At 45.6% G+C, this 27,446-nt stretch overlaps 1 protein-coding gene across 1 annotated transcript in view; it reads right to left on the reverse strand.

Annotated features, from left to right (window-relative positions):
* Nucleotides 1–27,220, reverse strand: part of TBL2 (transducin beta like 2) — a 144,521-nt gene extending 117,301 nt beyond the window's left edge. The window contains exon 1 of the mRNA XM_069226783.1: nt 27,009–27,220. Within this exon, the coding sequence (XP_069082884.1) occupies nt 27,009–27,144 (136 nt within the window). The 5' untranslated portion in view covers nt 27,145–27,220. The remainder of the gene's footprint in view (nt 1–27,008) is intronic.
* Nucleotides 27,221–27,446: the final 226 nt, after the last annotated feature.

Raw genomic sequence — 27,446 nt, forward strand, 5'->3', positions numbered from 1 at the left:
GACTCCTCCTTGTTTTTCTCATTATTTTCTCCGGCCTTGCCGCCAAAAGTGGGGCCTGGCCGGAGGGGGCGGGCAACTCCACTAGCTGGAGTGTCCTGCTGGGTTGGCACAAAGGAGGTGAGCCTTTGAGGCTCACCGCCAGGTGTGACAATTCCTGCCTGGGGGAGGTGTTAGCATCTCCACCCAGTGCAGGCTTTGTTACTGGCCTCAGAGTGACAAAGGCACTCTCCCCATGGGGCCAGCAACATGTCTCGGTTTGTGGCAGGCTGCTAAAACTAGTCAGCCTACACAGATAGTCGGTTAAGTTTCAGGGGGCACCTCTAAGGTGCCCTCTGGGGTGTATTTTACAATAAAATGTACACTGGCATCAGTGTGCATTTATTGTGCTGAGAAGTTTGATACCAAACTTCCCAGTTTTCAGTGTAGCCATTATGGTGCTGTGGAGTTCGTGTTTGACAAACTCCCAGACCATATACTCTTATGGCTACCCTGCACTTACAATGTCTAAGGTTTTGTTTAGACACTGTAGGGGTACCATGCTCATGCACTGGTACCCTCACCTATGGTATAGTGCACCCTGCCTTAGGGCTGTAAGGCCTGCTAGAGGGGTGTCTTACCTATACTGCATAGGCAGTGAGAGGCTGGCATGGCACCCTGAGGGGAGTGCCATGTCGACTTACTCGTTTTGTCCTCACTAGCACACACAAGCTGGCAAGCAGGGTGTCTGTGCTGAGTGAGAGGTCTCCAGGGTGGCATAAGACATGCTGCAGCCCTTAGAGACCTTCCTTGGCATCAGGGCCCTTGGTACTAGAAGTACCAGTTACAAGGGACTTATCTGGATGCCAGGGTCTGCCAATTGTGGATACAAAAGTACAGGTTAGGGAAAGAACACTGGTGCTGGGGCCTGGTTAGCAGGCCTCAGCACACTTTCAATTGTAAACATAGCATCAGCAAAGGCAAAAAGTCAGGGGGCAACCATGCCAAGGAGGCATTTCCTTACACAGGGTATGTATGGCGGAGCTGAGATGTATGTGTAGTTGGTGTGTGACCTTTGGTGGAACATAATGTAAGTTTACAAGATTATGGAGTGTAAATGAAAGTGCTTTTCGTTGTTTGTGGATAGCAACAGGGGTGATCAGTGATGGTATAAATGATGCACAGTTCTGTAGGAGTCAGCATGGAGTAGAATAATGTTGATACTGGTATTAGTACAGGCCGTACAGTACATAGAAAGTTGTGGTGTAAGGGGCAGTATGGGCAGTAGGTGGGGATGCACAGTGCACCTGATAGTCTAAGGCATACATGCTGATCATCAGAATAGGGTAGGACAGTATAGGTGCAAGGAAGACGTACGGACACTCCCACCCTTGACCTTAATCTCACTCCCAGACTACAAAAGGGCAAAAGTGTGTAAGTTCAATGTGCCTGGAAGGAAGACTAGTGTGCTATGCTTACACCAATGCACACTGCTGTCATGATGTACCCCACTGAAAACGATTTTGTATTCTATGAGAAGTAGCTACTCTACCTTTTGTACATGGTTGTATAACGATTTTTAACGGTGCAACTGAGGAGTATTGTGTGTTGGTGTCGTACATGAGGTGCACAAGCTTCCTTCAGTCCCAGAAATGTGATATACAGCAGAAACTTACAGATGGAGTAAAATACAAATGGATGGGAGGGATAGTTTTGGTGGCAAGGTGTGTAAACCAAAAATACTTTTACTTTGTGAATCAGTAGTCAGTACTAACTCTGGCAACTACAAGTCTTTATTGCTTTAAAAAAGTAGCAAACATTCAAGGCACCACAACGTAGTGAACAATTGTTACCTGTTTGCAAAGATCATTCATGATCTCACATAGAAATGATCACCCAGGGCCACCATTAACTAACGATCATTCACAGCTGAGCCTAAATGGTACCACATATTATTAGACATTTCGGTCCCCAAACAGGAATGGGAATTTATGCCCCATTTAAAGAGGAATTTATTTGACCTCCACATACAACCTACCATTGGGCGGCACTCAGAGGTCTCAAGATTCCCAAGTCTAGGCATGAGTACTCCAATCAGTCCAGGTTTTTACCTTTGCATTCTGATACACGAAGTCCCGAATTTACAATGGAGCAGAGAGAATGAAAACTATCACAATGGAAAGTAAAAAAGTGCACTGAATGAGCTACTCAAGCATGGACCTGGAAAACTTGCAAGCTCTGAATAGGGACAGCACCTCTTACAGCACATCACAAACATAAGTAGAATGTCGCCAACGGTGATGTCAGCCTAGTTCATTGGACAGTTTGGCAGGGCTGCCTCCACAGGAAACCCGGTTCTGTAACCATGCCCACAGAAATAGTACCTGACCCAGCCAATGGTTGCAGACCCCCAGATGCAGCTCTCTTCAAACGCTGGGTTCTATCACTAGCTGAACTGCAGTCAAGTGATCCCATGGCTCTGGTGATGCTCTTACAATCACCATCAAGTCATATGGTGGTGGGCAGGCTGGACATATGTGATCCGAGCACTATTTACTCAATGGGAGGTCAAACCAACCTCCTGGGCGACAGCAACACATTCCAATATGGCTTACAAAGACATTCACAAAGATAATGGAGTCATTTCACGCTGTTCATGTTTTTTTAGCCATGTTGTACAGCAGCATAGCAAAAAAACAATGACAAAGCCAATAGGACTCGCATTTATGGGGGTGTAGGCATGGCAACCTGGACACTAGGAGGGGGCAGGCAACACGAGGGACAACAGGAGATGGTCAACAAGAAAAGGGAGAGCATGAGTAGTCATTTAGACCACAGGGAGTGATAGGGGTTAGCAAGAGGACAGAGAGTGGTTTCGGGGGTGCAGCGCAATGACAGCCAGCAGAGGGAGCAAGAAACACAACTGGCAGCTTGAGGTGGTAGTGGCAGGGGATGGGCCAAGCAATGAGGAGAAGCAGGGTCAATGGACTGCAAACACATGCACCCTAATGAGTGCTACACCCATTTTTTTTTATGTACCTCCAAAAGAGAGATTTGCAGGACAGTCAATAAAGTCCATGCTCCAAGGAAAGCAGAAATGCACAAAGAAAAAACAAAGAGAAAATGAACACGCGAAAGAAGTGAGAGTAGCAAGCGCTTTTTATATATTTTTTTTATTGGTAAATGATTTCACAAGAAACAGTGCATGCACTGTCTCAGGTGAGACCAAAAAACTACTGGAAAAGCCACAGTGGAAAAATAATTAGCAACACTGTGATCCACACACTGAAACCTAGAAACGTATACTTTAGAAAGTTCCAGAAATGCAGACCGAAAGAGGAAAACGAACACTATTGCAAGGCACAACTCCAATAGCAATTGCTATTGCTTGGTCCACCAAAGTAAAATCATACCCAGAATGGTTCGGAGGGATGGTCGGTGGCCAGCCCTTGATTTAGAAACATAATTAACAGTGGAACCCACTCCCCTGCTTGACAATGAGGGGGGGGGGGGAATTTGATTTAAATAACCTGCCAATGAAGCATAGTCGATTCTTTAATATTTTAAGCATAGGTCATTCATGACCTCTCCTCTGGAAGCATATTTTATCAAAGAGCAGTAGAAAATCTGTGCGTGGTCACACCGTTTTTTTCACCTTTTGCTGGACCTCATATTTTTGTTGCTATTAGGACTTTGTCCACTTTAACACTGCTAACCACAGGAAAAGTCCTTGTGCTCCTTTTTTTTTTTAAACATGGTCAAACAGGAATATTTCTAATTGGTAAAATCAGCATCCTTTTTGATATAACATGTAAATTCCTGCATGACTGTGAAATCCTGCTTTACAGGTAGGCCGGGTTTACATATTAAACTGGTAAAACACTTGAAACAGGATGCCAAAACAATTCTTGTGTAGCCACTGTCTTATTGCTGGAAACCCCTTGTTTTGTTCTATCAAACTTCTGTCTCTGGACTTATTGTGGGTACAGTGGCTGTCCCAAAATTGATTTTAGTTTTAACTGTGGGAGGATCCGACCCTCAGAGCTCAAGTTTTGTATGGCCAAACACAATTCTAGGTAGAGTTGGCCACAGAAACTTTACTCCACCCATTTGAACATGCACTGGAGTCATTCCCACCCACTAGCCTGTTGCAGGCATAAATGTGGCACCTCCAGGCACCGACTTTAAAACACTCCTGAGGCTAAGGTTGATCAAAGGAGGGCTAAAACTGTTGTTGGTAACCGAAAAGAGCCATGAAGGGCTGGACCTGCTCTCCTGTAAACACGACAAAAAGTGGGCTCTAGGGGTCATAAGGGTTTACTTCTGTTTAAGCTAAAGGGACACAACAAGTTACAAGCGGTCTTTTCCTGTAACTGCCTAACTGACCAGTGGCAATTGGACCTGGCCTGAATCCTGCTGATGGGCCCTGCCAGACTCCTTCTAAGTATCTAGGTTGCTCCCCCTAAGGTCCTGGGGTGCTTCAGGGGTGGTGGATGGGGACTTAAAGGACTCAAGTCTAAAGGTAAAATCTTTGACCAGGACAAACCTGTTGGTGGATATGACCAATGGTCCATCGCGGTCAGCATCAAATTGCACCTTGGTCCCCGTCTACCATGACCATAGACTATCATTGGCACGGTATGCTTTTTGACGCTATTCCTAAAAAATTTAAAAAGGTCGTATCCCCTTCTCCCTTTTTGGTAAATATTTTTTGGTGAAATTTTCATATTAGACAGCCAATACAGCATTCCCCCAGCATAACTGGGACAATTCAATGCCCAGAGTCCTTTTGTACATAATTTGATATGTAGTCCAGTTAAACATTCCACATGTTGTTCCTTACATCTATGATATAGAATGATTCAACTCTTAAACCTAAGAACATAAACCACTTTTCAAGCCCTTCGTAAGCAACATTAGTCGTGTTCAGAAAATATGAAATCCCCATAGCCGTGCGCAGCAGTGATTGTATTAACATATGGTAATTATATATTACCTTACATAAAAAATATAGAAATTCAGGGACATTATAGTTAGGTTCACCCTTAACCCACACAAAACCATACAAAGTCAGCAGTTATACGTATCTGAAGATACTATAGCCTGTGCCATTAAGTAACTTTAGACCACAAGTTATAGTTTCTTAACATTAATATAACTGCTGAATTTGCATGGTTTTGAGTGGGTAAAACGTTAACCTAACTATTACATCCTTGTAACCTTTGAGATATATATATATATATATATATATACACACACACACATCATTCAAGGCAAGATATATATATGCACACACACACAAAACATACATACTACTTGTGTTGAATGACTTTTTTGAACATTCCAATAACAATGGTGACTTCTAAACCTCTGGATGTGATCCAAATGATCACGGAGGAGGAAGAAGATGAAAGAGGCATTCATTGACTGAGGATTCCTTCAAAGGCAAAAAGGTCCCAAGTAGCAACACAGGCTGCATCTCTAGCATTGTATGGTTTACAAGCTTGCAATGGATGCACACCATCAGATGAAGGGGCCACCCACATTTTAAGGGGGCATCTAGTAGAAGTAGAATTGATTATATTCTATTAGATCTATCTTTGTGGCCTGACTTACAAAACATGCAGGTTATTGAACGCTGTGATAGCAATCATAATGCCCCAATGTTGGATTTGAAAAATATTCCTATTTTACCCCGCAATTACTCTCCTGAACAAATAGAAGTGCCAATTTTTCATACTACTAACAGAAGGAGGATAAAGTGGCCCATTATAGCATCCAATGAGGATACTTTGTCTCATATCTATACTTTGGTTACTCATGCGGTGATCCAGTTAAACAATCAAGGACAGGAGGATTTCCCTGTTACATGTATTTTGAATGAATTAATGGAATCAATCAGGAAATACGTCTTTAAAAATGTGAAGGAAAAGTGGTTAATTCCAACGCCTAATGGTATGATACACAGTGTAGGTTGATCAGGCAAAAATTGATGGGTGCTGTTAAAAGTGGCACTAGAGATGCCATTGCTGAAGAGAGGAACCAATACATACGTATAAAACTCAGGGCTAGGAAGCACTGGGAAGATAAGATATGGCGAAAATTGGTTAGAGCGGCTACACAAAAAGATAGTTGGTCATTTTAGCATTTATTTCCTAATGGTACACCATATGCTGTAAAGGAAGAAGATTTTTTCATCAAACCATGCACATGGGTAAATCACTTTAGTATGTTATATTCTAAACAGAGTGACAGGTTGGGTCCTGAGGCTGCCAAAGACCGTCGGATTAGAGATGTCGAAGAGGAAAACGTCACTTTGATTACCTTTACCATGGAAGAGACGTTACTGGCAATAGATAAATATAAAAGAGGGGAAAGCCCCCGACCTTGACAAAAAAACAGGATTTTTTTTTTGTTTTGAACCTGCTGTCTGGGGTTATATTCTGAACCAGATATTTAATGCTATAGCAAAGGCAGCAGAATACCGGAAACCTGAAAAGGTGATGAAAGAGACCAGATCTATAAGAAATGTGATAAAAGTGACCCAGCTAAATTCTGGCCTACCAGTTTGATACACAATTCACAAAAGCTAATTAGCAGGCAGTTACTGGCACCAATGCAAACCTGGATGGAAGAGGAACTAGTCTTGTCACACCTCCAGGTGGGTTTTAGATCACACACAAGCACTACTATTCAGGTGTTCTGTTTTATTTTAAATAAGGAAAATATAAAGGTAGTATTTGTTGATTTCTGTGCTGCATTTGATTTAATTCCTTGAGAGAGAGATTTTGGACAGTAGTTAAAGATAGGGGATGCTAACTAATTTGATAAACATTATAAACATGTTTGTATAGTAACAATTATGCCCAAGATTGGGTGGGAAAGGTGAATTAACAGAATGTAAAAATGTCAACAGGGATGTCCGACAAGGAAGCGTCTTAGCACTGACTCCCCTTCACCCTATCTATTAATGGGCTCAGTGAGACCCTGTATGATTGTAACGGTGATCCCCAAAATCAGAAGATCAAAGGATACTGGCCCTACTCCTTGCAGATGATAAATTATTAATCTCCAGAACACCTATGGGACTGCAGAACTTACTTAATTGGTTCTCATCTTCCTGCAAGAAGTATGCCTTGGAAATCAACGTGTCCTAAACAAAATGTATCACTTTTCATCCACATAGGGCTTTTAGAGGAAAGGTTAAGTTAGGATCTATGTATTTAGAACAAGTTATGATTTTGATTACCTGGGTTAAGAATTGCAAGTACTTTATCTTGGGACCCTCAAATAGCCAAGAGTCTGTTGATTTTGCAACATGCAGGGTCCACAACAGTGAAAAAGTTAAATAATTCGAACTACAGACCGATACCGCCGGTCCTAGAAATTTACTGCACAGGATGGCTGGGTGCAGCTCTGTAGGGAGCAAAGGTGTGGGACATGGACCAAACAGGGGGGCTGGTGAAGACTGAAAACAGGTTCAAAATATTCATACTTATTGTGTTGCCCCAAAGTGCCCCCCTTATACCTGTGCCATTAGATCTTTGCTCAAAGAATGCAATGCATGTGGCAACAATCAAACTTTTGACATACTGGTTCAGGATCTGAACTGGCAAATCCCCGATTCCACTCAGGCAAGCACTTTTAGAAGTGAAAGCCCAGGATAAGTCTGGGCTAACACCTTGACTCGGACATATTAAAACTAGGATGTATAAATCGGATCTATGTAAAGCCAGGCATAAGCTCGAGCACATTACGAAAGAAACATTGGGTATGTTAAGGACCAGATACTGGAATTAAAATCCAAGAGAATTGCTTAAGTCAGACATTAGTGCTCTAACTGGGAGGTTTCTTGATTTTAAGTGTAACCAGGGATTTCAGTTGTTTGTGGATAGAAGAGAGCCACCTCAAGCTAGATCCATTAACCCCTTCGCTGCCAGGCCTTTTCCCCCTCCTGTGCCAGGCCTTTTTTTGCCTATTTGGGGCAGTTCGCGCTTAGGCCCTCATAATGTTTTGTCCACATAAGCTAACCAAGCCAAATTTGCGTCCTTTTTTTCCAACATCCTAGGGATTCTAGAGGTACCCAGACTTTGTGGGTTCCCCTGAAGGAGGCCAAGAAATTAGCCAAAATACAGTGAAAATTTCGTTTTTTTAAAAAAATGGGAAAAAGTGGCTGCAGAAGAAGGCTTGTGGTTTTTCCCCTGAAAATTGCATCAACAAAGGGTTTGCGGTGCTAAACTCACCAGCTTCCCAGCTTTCAGGAACAGGCAGACTTGAATCAGAAAACCCAATTTTTCAAATTTGGCATTTTACTGGGACATACCACATTTTTACAATTGTTTGTGCTTTCAGCCTCCTTCCAGTCAGTTACAGAAATGGGCATGAAACCAATGCTGGATCCCAGAAACCTAAACATTTCTGAAAAGTAGACAAAATTCTGAATTCAGCAAGGGGTCATTGTGTAGATCCTACAAGGGTTTCCTACAGAAAATAACAACTGAAAAATAAAAATATTGAAATTCAGGTGAAAAAAACATCAATTTTTCTCTACATTTTACTCTGTAACTTTTTCCTGCAATGTCAGATTATCGAAAGCAATATACCGTTACGTCTGCTGGACTCCTCTGGTTGCGGGGATATATAGGGCTTGTAGGTTCATCAAGAACCCTAGGTACCCAGAGCCAATAAATGAGCTGCACCCTGCAGTGCGTTTTCATTCTATACCGGGTATACAGCAATTCATTTGCTGAAATATAAAGAGTAAAAAATAGCTATCAAGAAAACCTTTGTGTAAGGAAATGCCTCCTTGGCATGGTTGCCCCCTGACTTTTTGCCTTTGCTGATGCTATGTTTACAATTGAAAGTGTGCTGAGGCCTGCTAACCAGGCCCCAGCACCAGTGTTCTTTCCCTAACCTGTACTTTTGTATCCACAATTGGCAGACCCTGGCATCCAGATAAGTCCCTTGTAACTGGTACTTCTAGTACCAAGGGCCCTGATGCCAAGGAAGGTCTCTAAGGGCTGCAGCATGTCTTATGCCACCCTGGAGACCTCTCACTCAGCACAGACACACTGCTTGCCAGCTTGTGTGTGCTAGTGAGGACAAAACGAGTAAGTCGACATGGCACTCCCCTCAGGGTGCCATGCCAGCCTCTCACTGCCTATGCAGTATAGGTAAGACACCCCTCTAGCAGGCCTTACAGCCCTAAGGCAGGGTGCACTATACCATAGGTGAGGGTACCAGTGCATGAGCATGGTACCCCTACAGTGTCTAAACAAAACCTTAGACATTGTAAGTGCAGGGTAGCCATAAGAGTATATGGTCTGGGAGTCTGTCAAACACGTACTCCACAGCACCATAATGGCTACACTGAAAACTGGGAAGTTTGGTATCAAACTTCTCAGCACAATAAATGCACACTGATGCCAGTGTACATTTTATTGTAAAATACACCACAGAGGGCACCTTAGAGGTGCCCCCTGAAACTTAACCGACTGTCTGTGTAGGCTGACTAGTTCCAGCAGCCTGCCACACCAGAGACATGTTGCTGGCCCCATGGGGAGAGTGCCTTTGTCACTCTGAGGCCAGTAACAAAGCCTGCACTGGGTGGAGATGCTAACACCTCCCCCAGGCAGGAGCTGTGACACCTGGCGGTGAGCCTCAAAGGCTCACCCCTTTGTCACAGCCCAGCAGGGCACTCCAGCTTAGTGGAGTTGCCCGCCCCCTCCGGCCACGGCCCCCACTTTTGGCAGCAAGGCTGGAGGGAACAAAGAAAGCAACAAGGAGGAGTCACTGGCCAGTCAGGACAGCCCCTAAGGTGTCCTGAGCTGAAGTGACTCTAACTTTTAGAAATCCTCCATCTTGCAGATGGAGGATTCCCCCAATAGGGTTAGGATTGTGACCCCCTCCCCTTGGGAGGAGGCACAAAGAGGGTGTACCCACCCTCAGGGCTAGTAGCCATTGGCTACTAACCCCCCAGACCTAAACACGCCCTTAAATTTAGTATTTAAGGGCTACCCTGAACCCTAGAAAATCAGATTCCTGCAACTACAAGAAGAAGGACTGCCTAGCTGAAAAACCCCTGCAGAGGAAGACCAGAAGACGACAACTGCCTTGGCTCCAGAAACTCACCGGCCTGTCTCCTGCCTTCCAAAGATCCTGCTCCAGCGACGCCTTCCAAAGGGACCAGCGACCTCGACATCCTCTGAGGACTGCCCCAGCTTCGAAAAGACAAGAAACTCCCGAGGACAGCGGACCTGCTCCAAGAAAAGCTGCAACTTTGTTTCCAGCAGCTTTAAAGAACCCTGCAAGCTCCCCGCAAAAGGCGTGAGACTTGCAACACTGCACCCGGCGACCCCGACTCGGCTGGTGGCGATCCAACACCTCAGGAGGGACCCCAGGACTACTCTGATACTGTGAGTACAAAAACCTGTCCCCCCTGAGCCCCCACAGCGCCGCCTGCAGAGGGAATCCCGAGGCTTCCCCTGACCGCGACTCTTTGAATCCTAAGTCCCGACACCTGGGAGAGACCCTGCACCCGCAGCCCCCAGGACCTGAAGGACCGGACTTTCACTGGAGGAGTGACCCCCAGGAGTCCCTCTCCCTTGACCAAGTGGAGGTTTCCCCGAGGAACCCCCCCCTTGCCTGCCTGCAGCGCTGAAGAGATCCCTAGATCTCCCATTGACTTCCATTACAAACCCGACGCTTGTTTCTACACTGCACCCGGCCGCCCCCGCGCTGCTGAGGGTGAAATTTCTGTGTGGGCTTGTGTCCCCCCCGGTGCCCTACAAAACCCCCCTGGTCTGCCCTCCGAAGACGCGGGTACTTACCTGCAAGCAGACCGGAACCGGGGCACCCCCTTCTCTCCATTCTAGCCTATGTGTTTTGGGCACCACTTTGAACTCTGCACCTGACCGGCCCGGAGCTGCTGGTGTGGTGACTTTGGGGTTGCTCTGAACCCCCAACGGTGGGCTACCTTGGACCAAGAACTAAGCCCTGTAAGTGTCTTACTTACCTGGTTAACCTAACAAATACTTACCTCCCCTAGGAACTGTGAAAATTGCACTGTGTCCACTTTTAAAACAGCTATTTGTGAATAACTTGAAAAGTATACATGCAATTTTGATGATTTGAAGTTCCTAAAGTACTTACCTGCAATACCTTTCGAATGAGATATTACATGTAGAATTTGAACCTGTGGTTCTTAAAATAAACTAAGAAAAGATATGTTTCTATATAAAAACCTATTGACTGGATTTGTCTCTGAGTGTGTGTACCTCATTTATTGTCTATGTGTATGTACAACAAGTGCTTAACACTACTCCTTGGATAAGCCTACTGCTCGACCACACTACCACAAAATAGAGCATTAGTATTATCTCTTTTTACCACTATTTTACCTCTAAGGGGAACCCTTGGACTCTGTGCATGCTATTCCTTACTTTGAAATAGCACATACAGAGCCAACTTCCTACATTGGTGGATCAGCGGTGGGGTACAAGACTTTGCATTTGCTGGACTACTCAGCCAATACCTGATCACACGACAAATTCCAAAATTGTCATTAGAAATTCATTTTTGCAATTTGAAAATTTTCTAAATTCTTAAAAGTCCTGCTAGGGCCTTGTGTGTTAAGTCCCTGTTTAGCATTGTCTTTTTAGAGTTTAAAAGTTTGTTAAAAGTTTGAATTAGATTCTAGAAACAGTTTTAGATTCTTAAAAAAGTATTCCAACTCTTAGCAGAATAATGTCTGATACAGAGATGCAGGTGGTGGAACTCGACACCACACCTTACCTCCATCTTAAGATGAGGGAGCTAAGGTCTCTCTGTAATATAAAGAAAATAACCATTGGCTCCAGACCTACCAAAATTCAGCTCCAGGAGCTGTTGGCAGAGTTTGAAAAAGCCAACCCCTCTGATGATGACATCACAGAGGAAGAAATTAGTGACTTGGAGGCCAATGTCCCTCCTCCAGTCCTAAATAGGGAGAACAGGACCCCTCAAGTCCTGTCTCCAACTGTGTTAGTCAGAAATAGTGAGTCCCTCACAGGAGGGTCCCACATTTCTGAAATCACTGAGGATGCTCTCAGTGAAGATGACCTCCTGTTAGCCAGGATGGCCAAAAGATTGGCTTTAGAGAGACAGCTCCTAGCCATAGAAAGGGAAAGACAAGAGATGGGCCTAGGACCCATCAATGGTGGCAGCAATATAAATAGGGTCAGAGATTCTCCTGACATGTTAAAAATCCCCAAAGGGATTGTGACAAAATATGAAGATGGTGATGACATCACCAAATGGTTCACAGCTTTTGAGAGGGCTTGTGTAACCAGAAAAGTGAACAGATCTCACTGGGGTGCTCTCCTTTGGGAAATGTTCACTGGAAAGTGTAGGGATAGACTCCTCACACTCTCTGGAAAAGATGCAGAATCTTATGACCTCATGAAGGGTACCCTGATTGAGGGCTTTGGATTCTCCACTGAGGAGTACAGGATTAGGTTCAGGGGGGCTCAAAAATCCTCGAGCCAGACCTGGGTTGACTTTGTTGACTACTCAGTGAAAACACTAGATGGTTGGATTCAAGGCAGTGGTGTAAGTAATTATGATGGGCTGTACAATTTATTTGTGAAAGAACACCTGTTAAGTAATTGTTTCAATGATAAACTGCATCAGCATCTGGTAGACCTAGGACCAATTTCTCCCCAAGAATTGGGAAAGAAGGCGGACCATTGGGTCAAGACAAGGGTGTCCAAGACTTCAACAGGGGGTGACCAAAAGAAAGGGGTCACAAAGACTCCCCAGGGGAAGGGTGATGAGACAACCAAAACTAAAAATAGTAAAGAGTCTTCTACAGGCCCCCAAAAACCTGCTCAGGAGGGTGGGCCCAGAGCCTCTTCACAAAACAATGGGTACAAGGGTAAAAACTTTGATCCCAAAAAGGCCTGGTGTCATAGCTGTAAACAGCATGGACACCAAACTGGAGACAAGGCCTGTCCCAAGAAAGGTTCCACTCCAAACTCCCATCCAGGTAACACTGGTATGGCTAGTCTCCAAGTGGGATCAACAGTGTGCCCAGAGCAAATCAGGGTCCACACTGAAGCTACTCTAGTTTCTGAGGGTGGGGTGGATATAGCCACACTAGCTGTCTGGCCGCCTAACATGCAAAAATACAGACAGCAACTCTTAATTAATGGGACTAGAATAGAGGGCCTGAGGGATACAGGTGCCAGTGTCACCATGGTGACAGAGAAACTGGTTTCCCCTGGCCAATACCTGACTGGAAAAACTTACACAGTCACCAACGCTGACAATCAGAGAAAAGTACATCCCATGGCAATGGTTACTTTAGAATGGGGAGGGGTCAATGGCCTGAAACAGGTGGTGGTCTCCTCAAATATCCCAGTGGACTGTCTGCTTGGAAATGACCTGGAGTCCTCAGCATGGGCTGAGGTAGAACTAAAAACCCATGCAGCAATGCTGGGTATCCCTGAACTGGTGTGTGTGAAAACAAGAGCACAATGCAAGGCACAGGGTGAACAAGTAGAGCTGGAGTCTGGAAGAATGGCCCAGCCTACCAAGAGAACAGGAAAGTCAGTTGGGAAACCAACTGCAACCCAGCAAAAGAAAGGGAACCTCTCTTCTCAGGAAGAAGTTCTGCCCTCTGAGGGAACTGAGCCTTTGGAGCTTGAACCTTACCAGGTTGAGCTCTTAGGCCCAGGGGGACCCTCAAGGGAGGAGCTGTGTAAGGGACAAGAAACCTGTCCCTCTCTTGAAGGCCTTAGGCAGCAAGCTGCTGAAGAGTCCAAAGGCAAGAAAAATGGAACACATAGGGTCTATTGGGAAGATGGACTCCTGTACACTGAGGCCAGAGACCCCAAACCTGGTGCCACTAGGAGAGTGGTAGTGCCTCAGCTGTTCAGGAAGTTCATCCTAACATTGGCCCATGACATTCCCCTTGCTGGACATTTGGGACAAACCAAGACGTGGGAGAGGTTAGTCAACCACTTCTACTGGCCCAATATGTCCAACATGGTTAAGGAGTTTTGCCTCTCCTGCCCCACCTGTCAATCCAGTGGTAAGACAGGTGGGCACCCAAAGGCCCCCCTCATTCCACTTCCAGTGGTGGGGGGTCCCCTTTGAAAGAGTGGGTGTGGACATAGTTGGTCCACTGGAACCTCCCACAGCCTCAGGAAATATGTACATCCTAGTAGTAGTGGATCATGCTACTAGGTATCCTGAAGCTATTCCCCTTAGGTCGACTACTGCCCCTGCAGTAGCCAAGGCCCTCATTGGTATCTTTACCAGAGTGGGTTTCCCTAAGGAGGTGGTGTCTGACAGAGGTACCAACTTCATGTCAGCATACCTAAAGCACATGTGGAATGAGTGTGGAGTGACTTATAAATTCACTACACCATACCATCCACAAACTAATGGCTTGGTTGAGAGATTCAACAAGACATTAAAAGGCATGATCATGGGGCTCCCAGAAAAACTCAAAAGGAGATGGGATGTCCTCTTGCCATGTCTGCTTTTCGCTTACAGAGAGGTGCCACAGAAGGGAGTAGGATTCTCACCCTTTGAACTTCTGTTTGGTCATCCTGTAAGGGGACCACTTGCCCTTGTTAAAGAAGGCTGGGAGAGACCTCTCCATGAGCCTAAACAGGACATAGTGGACTATGTACTTGGCCTTCGCTCTAGAATGGCAGAGTACATGGAAAAGGCAACCAAAAACCTTGAGGCCAGCCAACAGCTCCAGAAGTTTTGGTATGACCAAAAGGCTGCACTGGTTGAGTTCCAACCAGGGCAGAAAGTCTGGGTTCTGGAGCCTGTGGCTCCCAGGGCACTCCAGGACAAATGGAGTGGCCCTTACCCAGTGCTAGAAAGGAAGAGTCAGGTCACCTACCTGGTGGACCTGGGCACAAGCAGGAGCCCCAAGAGGGTGATCCATGTGAACCGCCTTAAGCTCTTCCATGACAGGGCTGATGTGAATCTGTTGATGGTAACAGATGAGGATCAGGAGGCAGAGAGTGAACCTCTCCCTGATCTTCTGTCATCAGACCCAAAAGATGGCACAGTAGATGGAGTGATCTACTCAGACACCCTCTCTGGCCAACAGCAAGCTGATTGTAGGAGAGTCCTACAACAGTTTCCTGAACTCTTCTCCTTAACCCCTGGTCAGACACACCTGTGTACCCATGATGTGGACACAGGAGACAGCATGCCTGTCAAAAACAAAATCTTTAGACAGTCTGACCATGTTAAGGAAAGCATCAAGGTGGAAGTCCACAAGATGCTAGAATTGGGAGTAATTGAGCGCTCTGACAGCCCCTGGGCTAGCCCAGTGGTCTTAGTCCCCAAACCTCACACCAAAGATGGAAAGAAAGAGATGAGGTTTTGTGTGGACTACAGAGGGCTCAATTCTGTCACCAAGACAGATGCTCATCCAATTCCAAGAGCTGATGAGCTCATAGACAAATTAGGTGCTGCCAAATTCTTAAGTACCTTTGACTTGACAGCAGGGTACTGGCAAATAAAAATGGCACCTGGAGCAAAAGAGAAAACAGCATTCTCCACACCTGATGGGCATTATCAGTTTACTGTTATGCCCTTTGGTTTAAAGAATGCCCCTGCCACCTTCCAAAGGTTGGTGAATCAAGTCCTTGCTGGCTTGGAGTCCTTTAGCACAGCTTATCTTGATGATATTGCTGTCTTTAGCTCCACCTGGCAGGATCACCTGGTCCACCTGAAGAAGGTTTTGAAGGCTCTGCAATCTGCAGGCCTCTCTATCAAGGCATCCAAATGCCAGATAGGGCAGGGAACTGTGGTTTACTTGGGCCACCTTGTAGGTGGAGGCCAAGTTCAGCCACTCCAACCCAAGATCCAGACTATTCTGGACTGGGTAGCTCCAAAAACCCAGACTCAAGTCAGGGCATTCCTTGGCTTGACTGGGTATTACAGGAGGTTTGTGAAGGGATATGGATCCATTGTGACAGCCCTCACTGAACTCACCTCCAAGAAAATGCCCAAGAAAGTGAACTGGACTGTGGAATGCCAACAGGCCTTTGACACCCTGAAACAAGCAATGTGCTCAGCACCAGTTCTAAAAGCTCCAGATTATTCTAAGCAGTTCATTGTGCAGACTGATGCCTCTGAACATGGGATAGGGGCAGTTTTGTCCCAAACAAATGATGATGGCCTTGACCAGCCTGTTGCTTTCATTAGCAGGAGGTTACTCCCCAGGGAGCAGCGTTGGAGTGCCATTGAGAGGGAGGCCTTTGCTGTGGTTTGGTCCCTGAAGAAGCTGAGACCATACCTCTTTGGGACTCACTTCCTAGTTCAAACTGACCACAGACCTCTCAAATGGCTGATGCAAATGAAAGGTGAAAATCCTAAACTGTTGAGGTGGTCCATCTCCCTACAGGGAATGGACTTTATAGTGGAACACAGACCTGGGACTGCCCATGCCAATGCAGATGGCCTTTCCAGGTTCTTCCACTTAGAAAATGAAGACTCTCTTGGGAAAGGTTAGTCTCATCCTCTTTCGTTTGGGGGGGGGGGGGGGTTGTGTAAGGAAATGCCTCCTTGGCATGGTTGCCCCCTGACTTTTTGCCTTTGCTGATGCTATGTTTACAATCGAAAGTGTGATGAGGCCTGCTAACCAGGCCCCAGCACCAGTGTTCTTTCCCTAACCTGTACTTTTGTATCCACAATTGGCAGACCCTGGCATCCAGATAAGTCCCTTGTAACTGGTACTTCTAGTACCAAGGGCCCTGATGCCAAGGAGGGTCTCTAAGGGCTGCAGCATGTCTTATGCCACCCTGGAGACCTCTCACTCAGCACAGACACACTGCTTGCCAGCTTGTGTGTGCTAGTGAGGACAAAACGAGTAAGTCGACATGGCACTCCCCTCAGGGTGCCATGCCAGTCTCTCACTGCCTATGCAGTATAGGTAAGACACCCCTCTAGCAGGCCTTACAGACCTAAGGCAGGGTGCACTATACCATAGGTGAGGGTACCAGTGCATGAGCATGGTACCCCTACAGTGTCTAAACAAAACCTTAGACATTGTAAGTGCAGGGTAGCCATAAGAGTATATGGTCTGGGAGTCTGTCAAACACGAACTCCACAGCACCATAATGGCTACACTGAAAACTGGGAAGTTTGGTATCAAACTTCTCAGCACAATAAATGCACACTGATGCCAGTGTACATTTTATTGTAAAATACACCACAGAGGGCACCTTAGAGGTGCCCCCTGAAACTTAACCGACTGTCTGTGTAGGCTGACTAGTTCCAGCAGCCTGCCACACCAGAGACATGTTGCTGGCCCCATGGGGAGAGTGCCTTTGTCACTCTGAGGCCAGTAACAAAGCCTGCACTGGGTGGAGATGCTAACACCTCCCCCAGGCAGGAGCTGTGACACCTGGCGGTGAGCCTCAAAGGCTCACCCCTTTGTCACAGCCCAGCAGGGCACTCCAGCTTAGTGGAGTTGCCCGCCCCCTCCGGCCACGGCCCCCACTTTTGGCGGCAAGGCTGGAGGGAACAAAGAAAGCAACAAGGAGGAGTCACTGGCCAGTCAGGACAGCCCCTAAGGTGTCCTGAGCTGAAGTGACTCTAACTTTTAGAAATCCTCCATCTTGCAGATGGAGGATTCCCCCAATAGGGTTAGGATTGTGACCCCCTCCCCTTGGGAGGAGGCACAAAGAGGGTGTACCCACCCTCAGGGCTAGTAGCCATTGGCTACTAACCCCCCAGACCTAAACACGCCCTTAAATTTAGTATTTAAGGGCTACCCTGAACCCTAGAAAATCAGATTCCTGCAACTACAAGAAGAAGGACTGCCTAGCTGAAAAACCCCTGCAGAGGAAGACCAGAAGACGACAACTGCCTTGGCTCCAGAAACTCACCGGCCTGTCTCCTGCCTTCCAAAGATCCTGCTCCAGCGACGCCTTCCAAAGGGACCAGCGACCTCGACATCCTCTGAGGACTGCCCCAGCTTCGAAAAGACAAGAAACTCCCGAGGACAGCGGACCTGCTCCAAGAAAAGCTGCAACTTTGTTTCCAGCAGCTTTAAAGAACCCTGCAAGCTTCCCGCAAAAGGCGTGAGACTTGCAACACTGCACCCGGCGACCCCGACTCGGCTGGTGGCGATCCAACACCTCAGGAGGGACCCCAGGACTACTCTGATACTGTGAGTACAAAAACCTGTCCCCCCTGAGCCCCCACAGCGCCGCCTGCAGAGGGAATCCCGAGGCTTCCCCTGACCGCGACTCTTTGAATCCTAAGTCCCGACACCTGGGAGAGACCCTGCACCCGCAGCCCCCAGGACCTGAAGGACCGGACTTTCACTGGAGGAGTGACCCCCAGGAGTCCCTCTCCCTTGACCAAGTGGAGGTTTCCCCGAGGAACCCCCCCCTTGCCTGCCTGCAGCGCTGAAGAGATCCCTAGATCTCCCATTGACTTCCATTACAAACCCGACGCTTGTTTCTACACTGCACCCGGCCGCCCCCGCGCTGCTGAGGGTGAAATTTCTGTGTGGGCTTGTGTCCCCCCCGGTGCCCTACAAAACCCCCCTGGTCTGCCCTCCGAAGACGCGGGTACTTACCTGCAAGCAGACCGGAACCGGGGCACCCCCTTCTCTCCATTCTAGCCTATGTGTTTTGGGCACCACTTTGAACTCTGCACCTGACCGGCCCTGAGCTGCTGGTGTGGTGACTTTGGGGTTGCTCTGAACCCCCAACGGTGGGCTACCTTGGACCAAGAACTAAGCCCTGTAAGTGTCTTACTTACCTGGTTAACCTAACAAATACTTACCTCCCCTAGGAACTGTGAAAATTGCACTAAGTGTCCACTTTTAAAACAGCTATTTGTGAATAACTTGAAAAGTATACATGCAATTTTGATGATTTTAAGTTCCTAAAGTACTTACCTGCAATACCTTTCGAATGAGATATTACATGTAGAATTTGAACCTGTGGTTCTTAAAATAAACTAAGAAAAGATATGTTTCTATATAAAAACCTATTGACTGGATTTGTCTCTGAGTGTGTGTACCTCATTTATTGTCTATGTGTATGTACAACAAGTGCTTAACACTACTCCTTGGATAAGCCTACTGCTCGACCACACTACCACAAAATAGAGCATTAGTATTATCTCTTTTTACCACTATTTTACCTCTAAGGGGAACCCTTGGACTCTGTGCATGCTATTCCTTACTTTGAAATAGCACATACAGAGCCAACTTCCTACACTTTGTATTTCCAAAAAGGGCACAAGATAAGGTGTTGAGGAGCAGTGGTTATTTGCACATCTCTGAATTCCGGGGTGACCATACTAGCATGTGAATTACAGGGCATTTCTCAAATAGATGTCTTTTTTTACACACTCTCCTATATTTGGAAGGAAAAAATGTAGAGAAAGACAAGGGGCAATAACACTTGTTTTTCTAATATATGTTCCCCCAAGTCTCTTGATAAAAATGATACCTCGCTTGTGTGGGTAGGCCTAGCGCCCGCGACAGGAATTGCCCCAAAACGCAACGTGGACACATCCCATTTTTTGACAGAAAACTGAGCTGTCTTTTGCAAAGTGCCTACCTGTAGATTTTGGCCTCTAGCTCAGCCGGCACCTAGGGAAACCTACCAAACCTAGGGGAATCCAAGATGGGGTGACTTGTGGGGCTCTGGCCAGGTTCTGTTACCCAGAATCCTTTGCAAACCTCAAAATTTGGCTAAAAAAAAACAAATGTTCCTCACATTTCTGTGGCAGAAAGTTCTGGAATCTGAGAGGAGGCACAAATGTCCTTCCACCCAGCGTTCCCCCAAGTCTCCTGATAAAAATGATACCTCACTTGTGTGGGTAGGACTAGCGCCCATGAAAGGAAATGGCCCAAAACACAACGTGGACACAACATATTTTTTCACAGAAAACAGAGGTGTTTTTTGCAAAGTGCCTACCTGTGGATTTTGGCCTCTAGCTCAGCCGGCCCCGGGGGGGCAGACATGGCCTAAAATAAATTGCCCCCCCCCCAGGAGTGACCCTTGCCTATGGGGTCGCTCCCCCTGCGTGACATTGCCGCCAAAAAACAAATCCCCGGTGCCTAGTGGTTTCTGCCCCCTTGGGGGCAGATTGACCTAAAATCGGCCAATGGTCTAAATACAATTTGCCCCCCAGGGCAGCGACCCTTGCCTGATGGGTCGCTACCCATCTCTAAAAAAAAAAAAAAAAAAAAAAAAAAAAAAAAAAAACACACACAAAAAAAAAATTGCCCTGGCGCCTAGAAGTTTCTGCCCCCAGGAGGGGCAGAAATGGCCTAAAATAAATTTCCCCTCCCAAACCCCCCCCCTGGGAGCGACCCTTGCCTACAGGGTCGCTCCCCCTGCGTGACATTGGCGCCAAAAAACAAATCCCCGGTGCCTAGTGGTTTCTGCCCCCTTGGGGGCAGATTGACCTAAAATCGGCCAATCTGCCCCCAAGGGGGGCAGAAATGGTCTAAATACAATTTGCCCCCCAGGGCAGTGACCCTTGCCTGACGGGTCACTACCCATCTCTAAAACAAAAAAACTAAAAAAAACATTTAAAAAATTTGCCCTGCCGCCTAGAGGTTTCTGCCCCCCCCTGGGGGGCAGATTGGCCTAATAATGCTTTGCATTTCTCTTTCAATCGCGCTGGAAGCAGAGCTTCCAGCTCAATGGGGGAGGCCCCTGTGACAAATCAGCGCGCGCGCTGACGTCACAGGGAGGCTGGGGGGGGGTGGGGGGGGGTGGTCGGGGGTGCACAGGGGGGGTGTGCTAGCGCTGCCCCAAGTTCCCATGCTTTGGACAAGGTGACCTCGTCCAAGGCACACGGGAACTGTAGCCTTGGACGAGGTCACCTCGTCCAAGGCACAGAAGGGGTTAAAAAACACAACAACAAAAAACGTAGGTACTGGAATTTGCCTGTAAACAAATATCAAAGAAGATGGAGGGAATGGTACACCCTTCTGCCCTTTATGTGAAGCAAGCCTGGAGTCAGAGGAGCATTTTTTGTCCCTCATATTAAATTGAGGAATACCTGGATTATTCCTGTTTGTCATACTTTGTCCATAGTACAGTTAACGGATGCTATTCAAATACTGAAAACCAGTAACACAGAATGGCCTGTATTTGGGTTATCTAGCTATAATTGTATGCACAGTGATTAAGATGCAAAATTTTAAAAACATGATTTGCGTTTTAGGGTGGATATAGTCAATATACTATAACTCGCGCCCTTGCCTTGCAGTCTTCTTATCAATAATTTTATTGCAAATGTTGCAGTGATAATATCAAAGATGCCATACAAAAGCTCATCAATGATATACTATGGGGAGTAAATAGCTGTGCATGGCGAAAGCGCGAGTTTTAGTTACCTTAGGGCGCAGGTTATAGTTACTTAAAATAACTAACTATAACTGCTGAATTTCTATGGTTTTGTACAAGTAAATTCAGAACCTATGTATAATGTCCCTGTAACCTTTGTTTTTTTCAGTGAATTTATATGATTTTTTAATGCAAAGGAATTTTAATTACTATATGTTACTCCAACCCCAAGCTACGCACATCATTTGGCCGTGGGCAACGCAGGTTGGCCACAGGGTCTGTCTCTGTCAGTGGATCTGTGAGTGGGTGCGCAAGTGTTTGTGTGAGTAGATGCACGAGTGTTTGAGTGGGTGTATAAGTGGACAAATGAGTAAGTGCATGTATGAGTGAATGAATTAGTGTATGAATGAGTCTGTAGTTTTTCTTTCAAATTTTTCCATATTTGTGAATCATTTGCAAACTTTCACGAAGATCACACATGGTGATGCAAAATGGTTTTAAACCCATGATTTGATGCTAAAACACACCTATATCACACCCCTGGGGCCAGGGTACCTTCACTCTGACCGCTTATGCCACTTTCAATTTGGGTCTTCACTCCAAGGGACCGTGTCCCGTGAAATAAAATGGTGACCACAACTTCAAAGTTGGGTTGTGGTCAGCCAATTGTAACGCTTCTTTTTGCACGCATATTAGCAAACAAATTGCGAATTATTCGCAAAGTCATTGCGGCCAGAGATATACAATTTTTTTACCCTTCAGTATCTCAAAACCTACTGAACTGATTGACACCAAATAAGCAAAAGCGTGATCTGCATACCGAAAACTAGCTTTCTGCCAAACTTGGTGTAATTCCGCCCAGCGGTTCGGGCTGTAGCCGTGTCTAAAGGTCCTCTGGGAATTAACATGGGAAACGCAACTTTTTTTACTCCCCCTCTTTTCTCTGCCCCCGCTTGACGGATCACCCTGAACCTTTCAGTGTGCAGCAAGAATCACTGCAACACTTTTTTGGGAACATTTTGTGAAGATTCGTCAAACTGTGCCAAAGGCAAGTCAAAATACACTTTCTATGGAAACATGGTCCCAACTATAACTACCTAGTGGCAAGTGCCACTAGCATATATATATATATATATATATATATATATGTACACACACACACACACACACACACACACACACACACACACACATATATATACACACACACAAATCTTTACAAAAACATCTGGACAGTAAAACTATAGGAAGTGCACATTGCATTTAGCTCTAACATGCTACACTCTACCTTTGCATAATATAAAACCTTAACTCAATGTGCACACTCAACATTGTCCATTGTACTACACACACAAGAAGAAAGACAGAAAAAGAATAAGTTTGCACTAGTGTTTTTCTTGAGAGGGGAAAACAAATGCAACTGGTTATCTATAACACTTCTCTGGGAGGTACATGCTAACAACTCCCCACTTTATAACCGGATACAGTTGGGTGGAAAGTGTGCTCTCTCCCAAACTGTCAGGGACATACTGACATAGCACTTGAATTGTGCCGAGATAGAGGCCAGTGCCAAACATCCGTTCAAGACAATCTCCTCACCTGGATGCTGGAAGTGTGATTCTAGATCCACTAAGTCGAGATCTACTGACTTTGGAGTAAAGTTGTCTTTCTCACAGACAAGTGGTGGTTTCCAAATGTGAGACTGTATTGAACTAAAAGTGGCCAATGAGACCGGCCATTGGTCAGACTGAAAACCAAGAGGTGATTCCTATAGCCTGACGCCCAAGACATATTGATTGAGGTCAAGGACATGTTGTCATTTCTATTTTGTCTACTAGACAAGTAGGCCCTACCCTCTTACAGCACAAGGTCATGGGCTATCAGTTGACAGCCTCACATTAGTTAAGGCAAATAAGTCTTCTCTGCTGATAAAGCAACACATGCACCTAAATATACAAGGTATTCCATGTTATATACATAGGGGAAGAGGTACTCCTTGCTATACATTATAAGGTTGTTGCAAGCCACCACGGAGTTCCAGTTCTGAGACCATGAAGGAATGAAGCTAAAAGGCTGAGTTCCTTTAGAACGTCATGGAACTCCAGTGTGACTTGCGATAGCTTTATAACATGCAGAAGACTTCATTTTTTCCTTATAATACATGGGATTCTGTAACCCCTGTATAAAAGTCTGTCTCTAATTCATTATAATCGGCAACTTGTGACGCACAGTTGCCAATTATATAAGGGATAAAGCACCCCCTGCCATACATTATAAGGATATTGCAAGGCAGAGGTTATAGAACTCTGAGGTGACATGCAATATTCTTATCGTATAAGCCAGGGGGTATTTTATCCCATATCACACCATCACCTTTCCCACAAACCACTTAAAACCTTTATGCGTAGCTCCTACGTATGAAAGAGTGAGCATGTTTGCAACAGAGACAGTAGAGCAAACAACAGGGGGGTGGGGGGGTGGGGGAGATTTGCCAGTGTGAGGGGAAAGTAGCCCACAGGGGAGAGATCAAGAAAACAAGCACTCCCATGGAGTGATGAAAGCACGAGAAAAATAAGCAGTTCCGTATTGTAGCGCAAAGAAGAATACAAGTCATCAAATCCAAAGGATGGTAAAGAAGCTATGTTCCAGGATAGTAAAACAAGATGATGGAAAGCCATAATATAAGATGCAAACAAATGAAATTGACAAGAAAGCCAATCATTATTCAACAGTGGGTTGAATACAAGCCTACTGTAAGTATTGGTATTGTGCACAATAGATCTCAGACAACTGACAGCTAAATGAGCCTAAACGTATAGTGTGGGCTGACCAGCAGAAAATGGAGATGCCTTGGTATGTGGATTGTCACCGCAGTTGTGTATTCGTCTGTGTGTTACTACATCACGCTGATGCAGTTGGAGCCTCTCTGCTAACACCAATTCATTTTATTCAGCCCTGGTGCGTTCAGAGCCTGTGGACTTTAAAGATTTCAATGCTCCAAAGAGCGACTGAAAAGGAGACCATACTAGCTTGCAGCCTGATCCCAACGATACACGCAGCCAGGATCTCTAAGGATACAAGTGAAATTGATACATTTTCTTGAGAAGCATTACTTTACCAACAGCACAGAACAATCCAGATTCAACTTTAAGTGAAATACACATATCAAGAGAAACTCTTGCCTAATTTATAGTACAGTCTGGACAGAACTTGTAAAGGCATTTGCTTTTATGAATTGAGGTTCTCGGTATTTTTGGTTGAGATACATGGGGAGAAGCCACGCTTACTACTTAAGAAAATATATGGTGTGAATTTGGTAACATTGATGTGGTGCAGTTCAGTCTTCCCCAGTGCTATACCACTAGACATACATGGAAGTCAGTTTAAATTACAGCTATCTACTGAAAGGCTTGCAATTATTGAGTTAAGTATAAATCGCCCTAAAACAAAACAAAACTAAAAGAATGACTTTGCAAACTGTGTGACCATTATTTCTTAGTTTTCCCAAAGTAAACTGGGCATTGGGAAAAATAGACAACCACACATGTATTCTTGCTAAACTATTTTTCAAAGAATTGGCACCGAGGACTGCAGGGAGGAGAAACGCAAATTACTGAAGTGAGGGGGCAGCTCAGTGCTTACTATAACAGGCTCCTCGATGCCTTACAATTCAGTAAATATCTTGCATTTTCCAACTAATCAATTTAATTCACTTGAATATTCTTATCTCAAGCACAGGCTTCTCAGTTACTCGACTCCACCTGCCTTCCCATCTGGGCATCTGTGCTCTAGTATGAAATGAACGTCGAGAGTCACTGTGCCCTCATCTCACGCTCCCACATTCTCATACGGATGGGAACTGTATAAGCTGTAAGGTGAATCTTTACACAAACGTAAAAATGACCATGGATTGTAAAAAGTTGTGTTAACAAATCGTTTTTGGATTATAGTTGCTATAGCAGAAATGTTAACGATGATTAATGCAACTGAAAAAAATGTAAGTTGTGATCTCACAGTAACCTAAAAAGTGTAATTGTTTTAGGAACCATTACCATTATTTAGTTTTATCACTCTGTAAGGCAATAAAACTATATTGCATTGTTGTGTGCGATGAGCTGATCGTCCCTCATCAATAACAGCTAAATTGGTGTATATTGGCTTAAAAATAATCACTTCCTTTAACTCTCCCTTTGCCACGCTAAGAGATAATCCCCACCGTCTGCACCGTGGTTGGCCACCGTAGACTGTTAGTTTACTTCCTAGTTCTCTACAATTTGCAAACCAGGACATCACTTAGCTGCACTCCTCCTCATACTATGTTACACTTGATACACAAGAAACGCAAACTGAGGCTGGCACGGGATTTGAGGATTCACATTTATAGCAATAGGCCCAAAAAATGACTGACGGCTCTTGGGGCAACAAAACAGCATCATGCATACCGTGGTGGCACACAGCAGTACGAAACAGGCACTTAGGCTCGAATGTTACTGACCTCACATACTCAAGCAGAACTTTACACTTTAACGTTGGGCTTTCTATACCAGTGAACTGAGTGACCTCTTCTACCCTTGCTTAAAATCAGAAAAGGTTTTCAGTCTTAAACAGCTCTGGATCCATCTGCCTTTCCCTAAGGACGATTTACTTAAATGCCAAAGTTAGAAAATCACAACGCAGCAAGTACACTAAAGGCAACACAATGAACTTTGAACAAGTATAAACGGCGCCTGTTACAGCAGTTACGATTCTCATCTCAATTACTCCTAGGCACGCATAAGCAAATGCCGTTTTTTATAATGATTAGGTCTACATCTGGCTTTGCACTATTTAGAAAACAACTCCACACAACTAAGGTGCCCGTAAGCACCAAATTCACACAAAACCGACGATTTTCCATTCTTTATAAAAACTAGTGCTGTGTTCTTTAAAAATACTGGGTTTCCTATTTCGCAATAAACCAAGACGGACAAGGGCACAAAGGCTATGATTCAAATAAATGGCTCTACCTTTGCGACACAATGGTAAACACTCTACTCTGTATTACAGTTTTCGATTTGTTTAAATATGGTAACCAATAGCCGCTTATTAATAGGGTACCGTTTGCATGCTTCTGAGCCCTTCCTCAGAACTCATTAAATAAACTCTTGGAGAATCAAAATATACTTGGACAAAGCGTGGACTGGCAAAAAAAGAACTTATTTGTGCAAGGGCGGCTAAAGTCTGAATGGAGCACATCTCGAATGCACAAAGGTGACCTATTTTGAATAAAGGCAATATACAGGCTGTGTTAGGAAATGCCCACTGTATAACCCTGTGCCTGCCACGCAAACCAAACAGTGGGCAATGCCCATTATTTCCGTTGGGTACCGGCCAGCACCAACTAGCCATACTGAAAAACCAAGGTTAACCTAGTTTTGCTTTCGGTACTCAGTGGAAGCCTACAATGCCCATTAGATCTACGGGTGGTACAGAACAATGTTCAAAATCCATCTTCAGTGAACACGTTGCAGTCACTCTGGAATTCCTTGCAGTACCCCCTACAGGCGCCTGGTGGCACTGTAGTCTTGTTCCGCAGTAAGTTGACGTCAGCTAAACAGTCTGTAGAGCGTCGCTATGCCGGTACCATAGATTTGCGCACCGAGCGCAGCGCGCCCCTGTCGCCTGCTTCCGCTTTGCCCCGGGAATGATACTTACTGTCTGTGGCGCCCGCGCCGGTCACCTCCTCGGCTCCCTGTGTCTTTTTCCCGCCAGCAGTCACCAACGCCAGTAGCGCAGCTAGCACCAAGAGTCCGATCACGAGCGACACAACTACGAGCGCCGCCCCCTCCATGTTCTTTCTGTGCGTGAAGCCAGGCTCTTCCGCCACGTTACTGCACGCCCAGGGAGGGAGGGGACGAGGGGCGCGTGCCCGCTACGAGGGTGTCGTGAACGCGCACGCGTCTGAGTTTGTGTCCCAGACGCTAGACCGCGCCTGGACTCTCTGGAGTAGTAGTTACAAGAGCGAATTCATTTTAACAGTTATTTTCTGTAAATTCCACCTCGCGCCTGATTAATTCGAAAACTATTTTAATAAGAGTATGGTAGCCTGTGGCTGGCGCCCCATAACCCTTAATAATTTTTCAATTTAAGTTT

The sequence above is a fragment of the Pleurodeles waltl genome, chromosome 3_2 (assembly GCF_031143425.1).
Source record: "Pleurodeles waltl isolate 20211129_DDA chromosome 3_2, aPleWal1.hap1.20221129, whole genome shotgun sequence".
Classification (NCBI taxonomy): Eukaryota; Metazoa; Chordata; class Amphibia; order Caudata; family Salamandridae; genus Pleurodeles; species Pleurodeles waltl.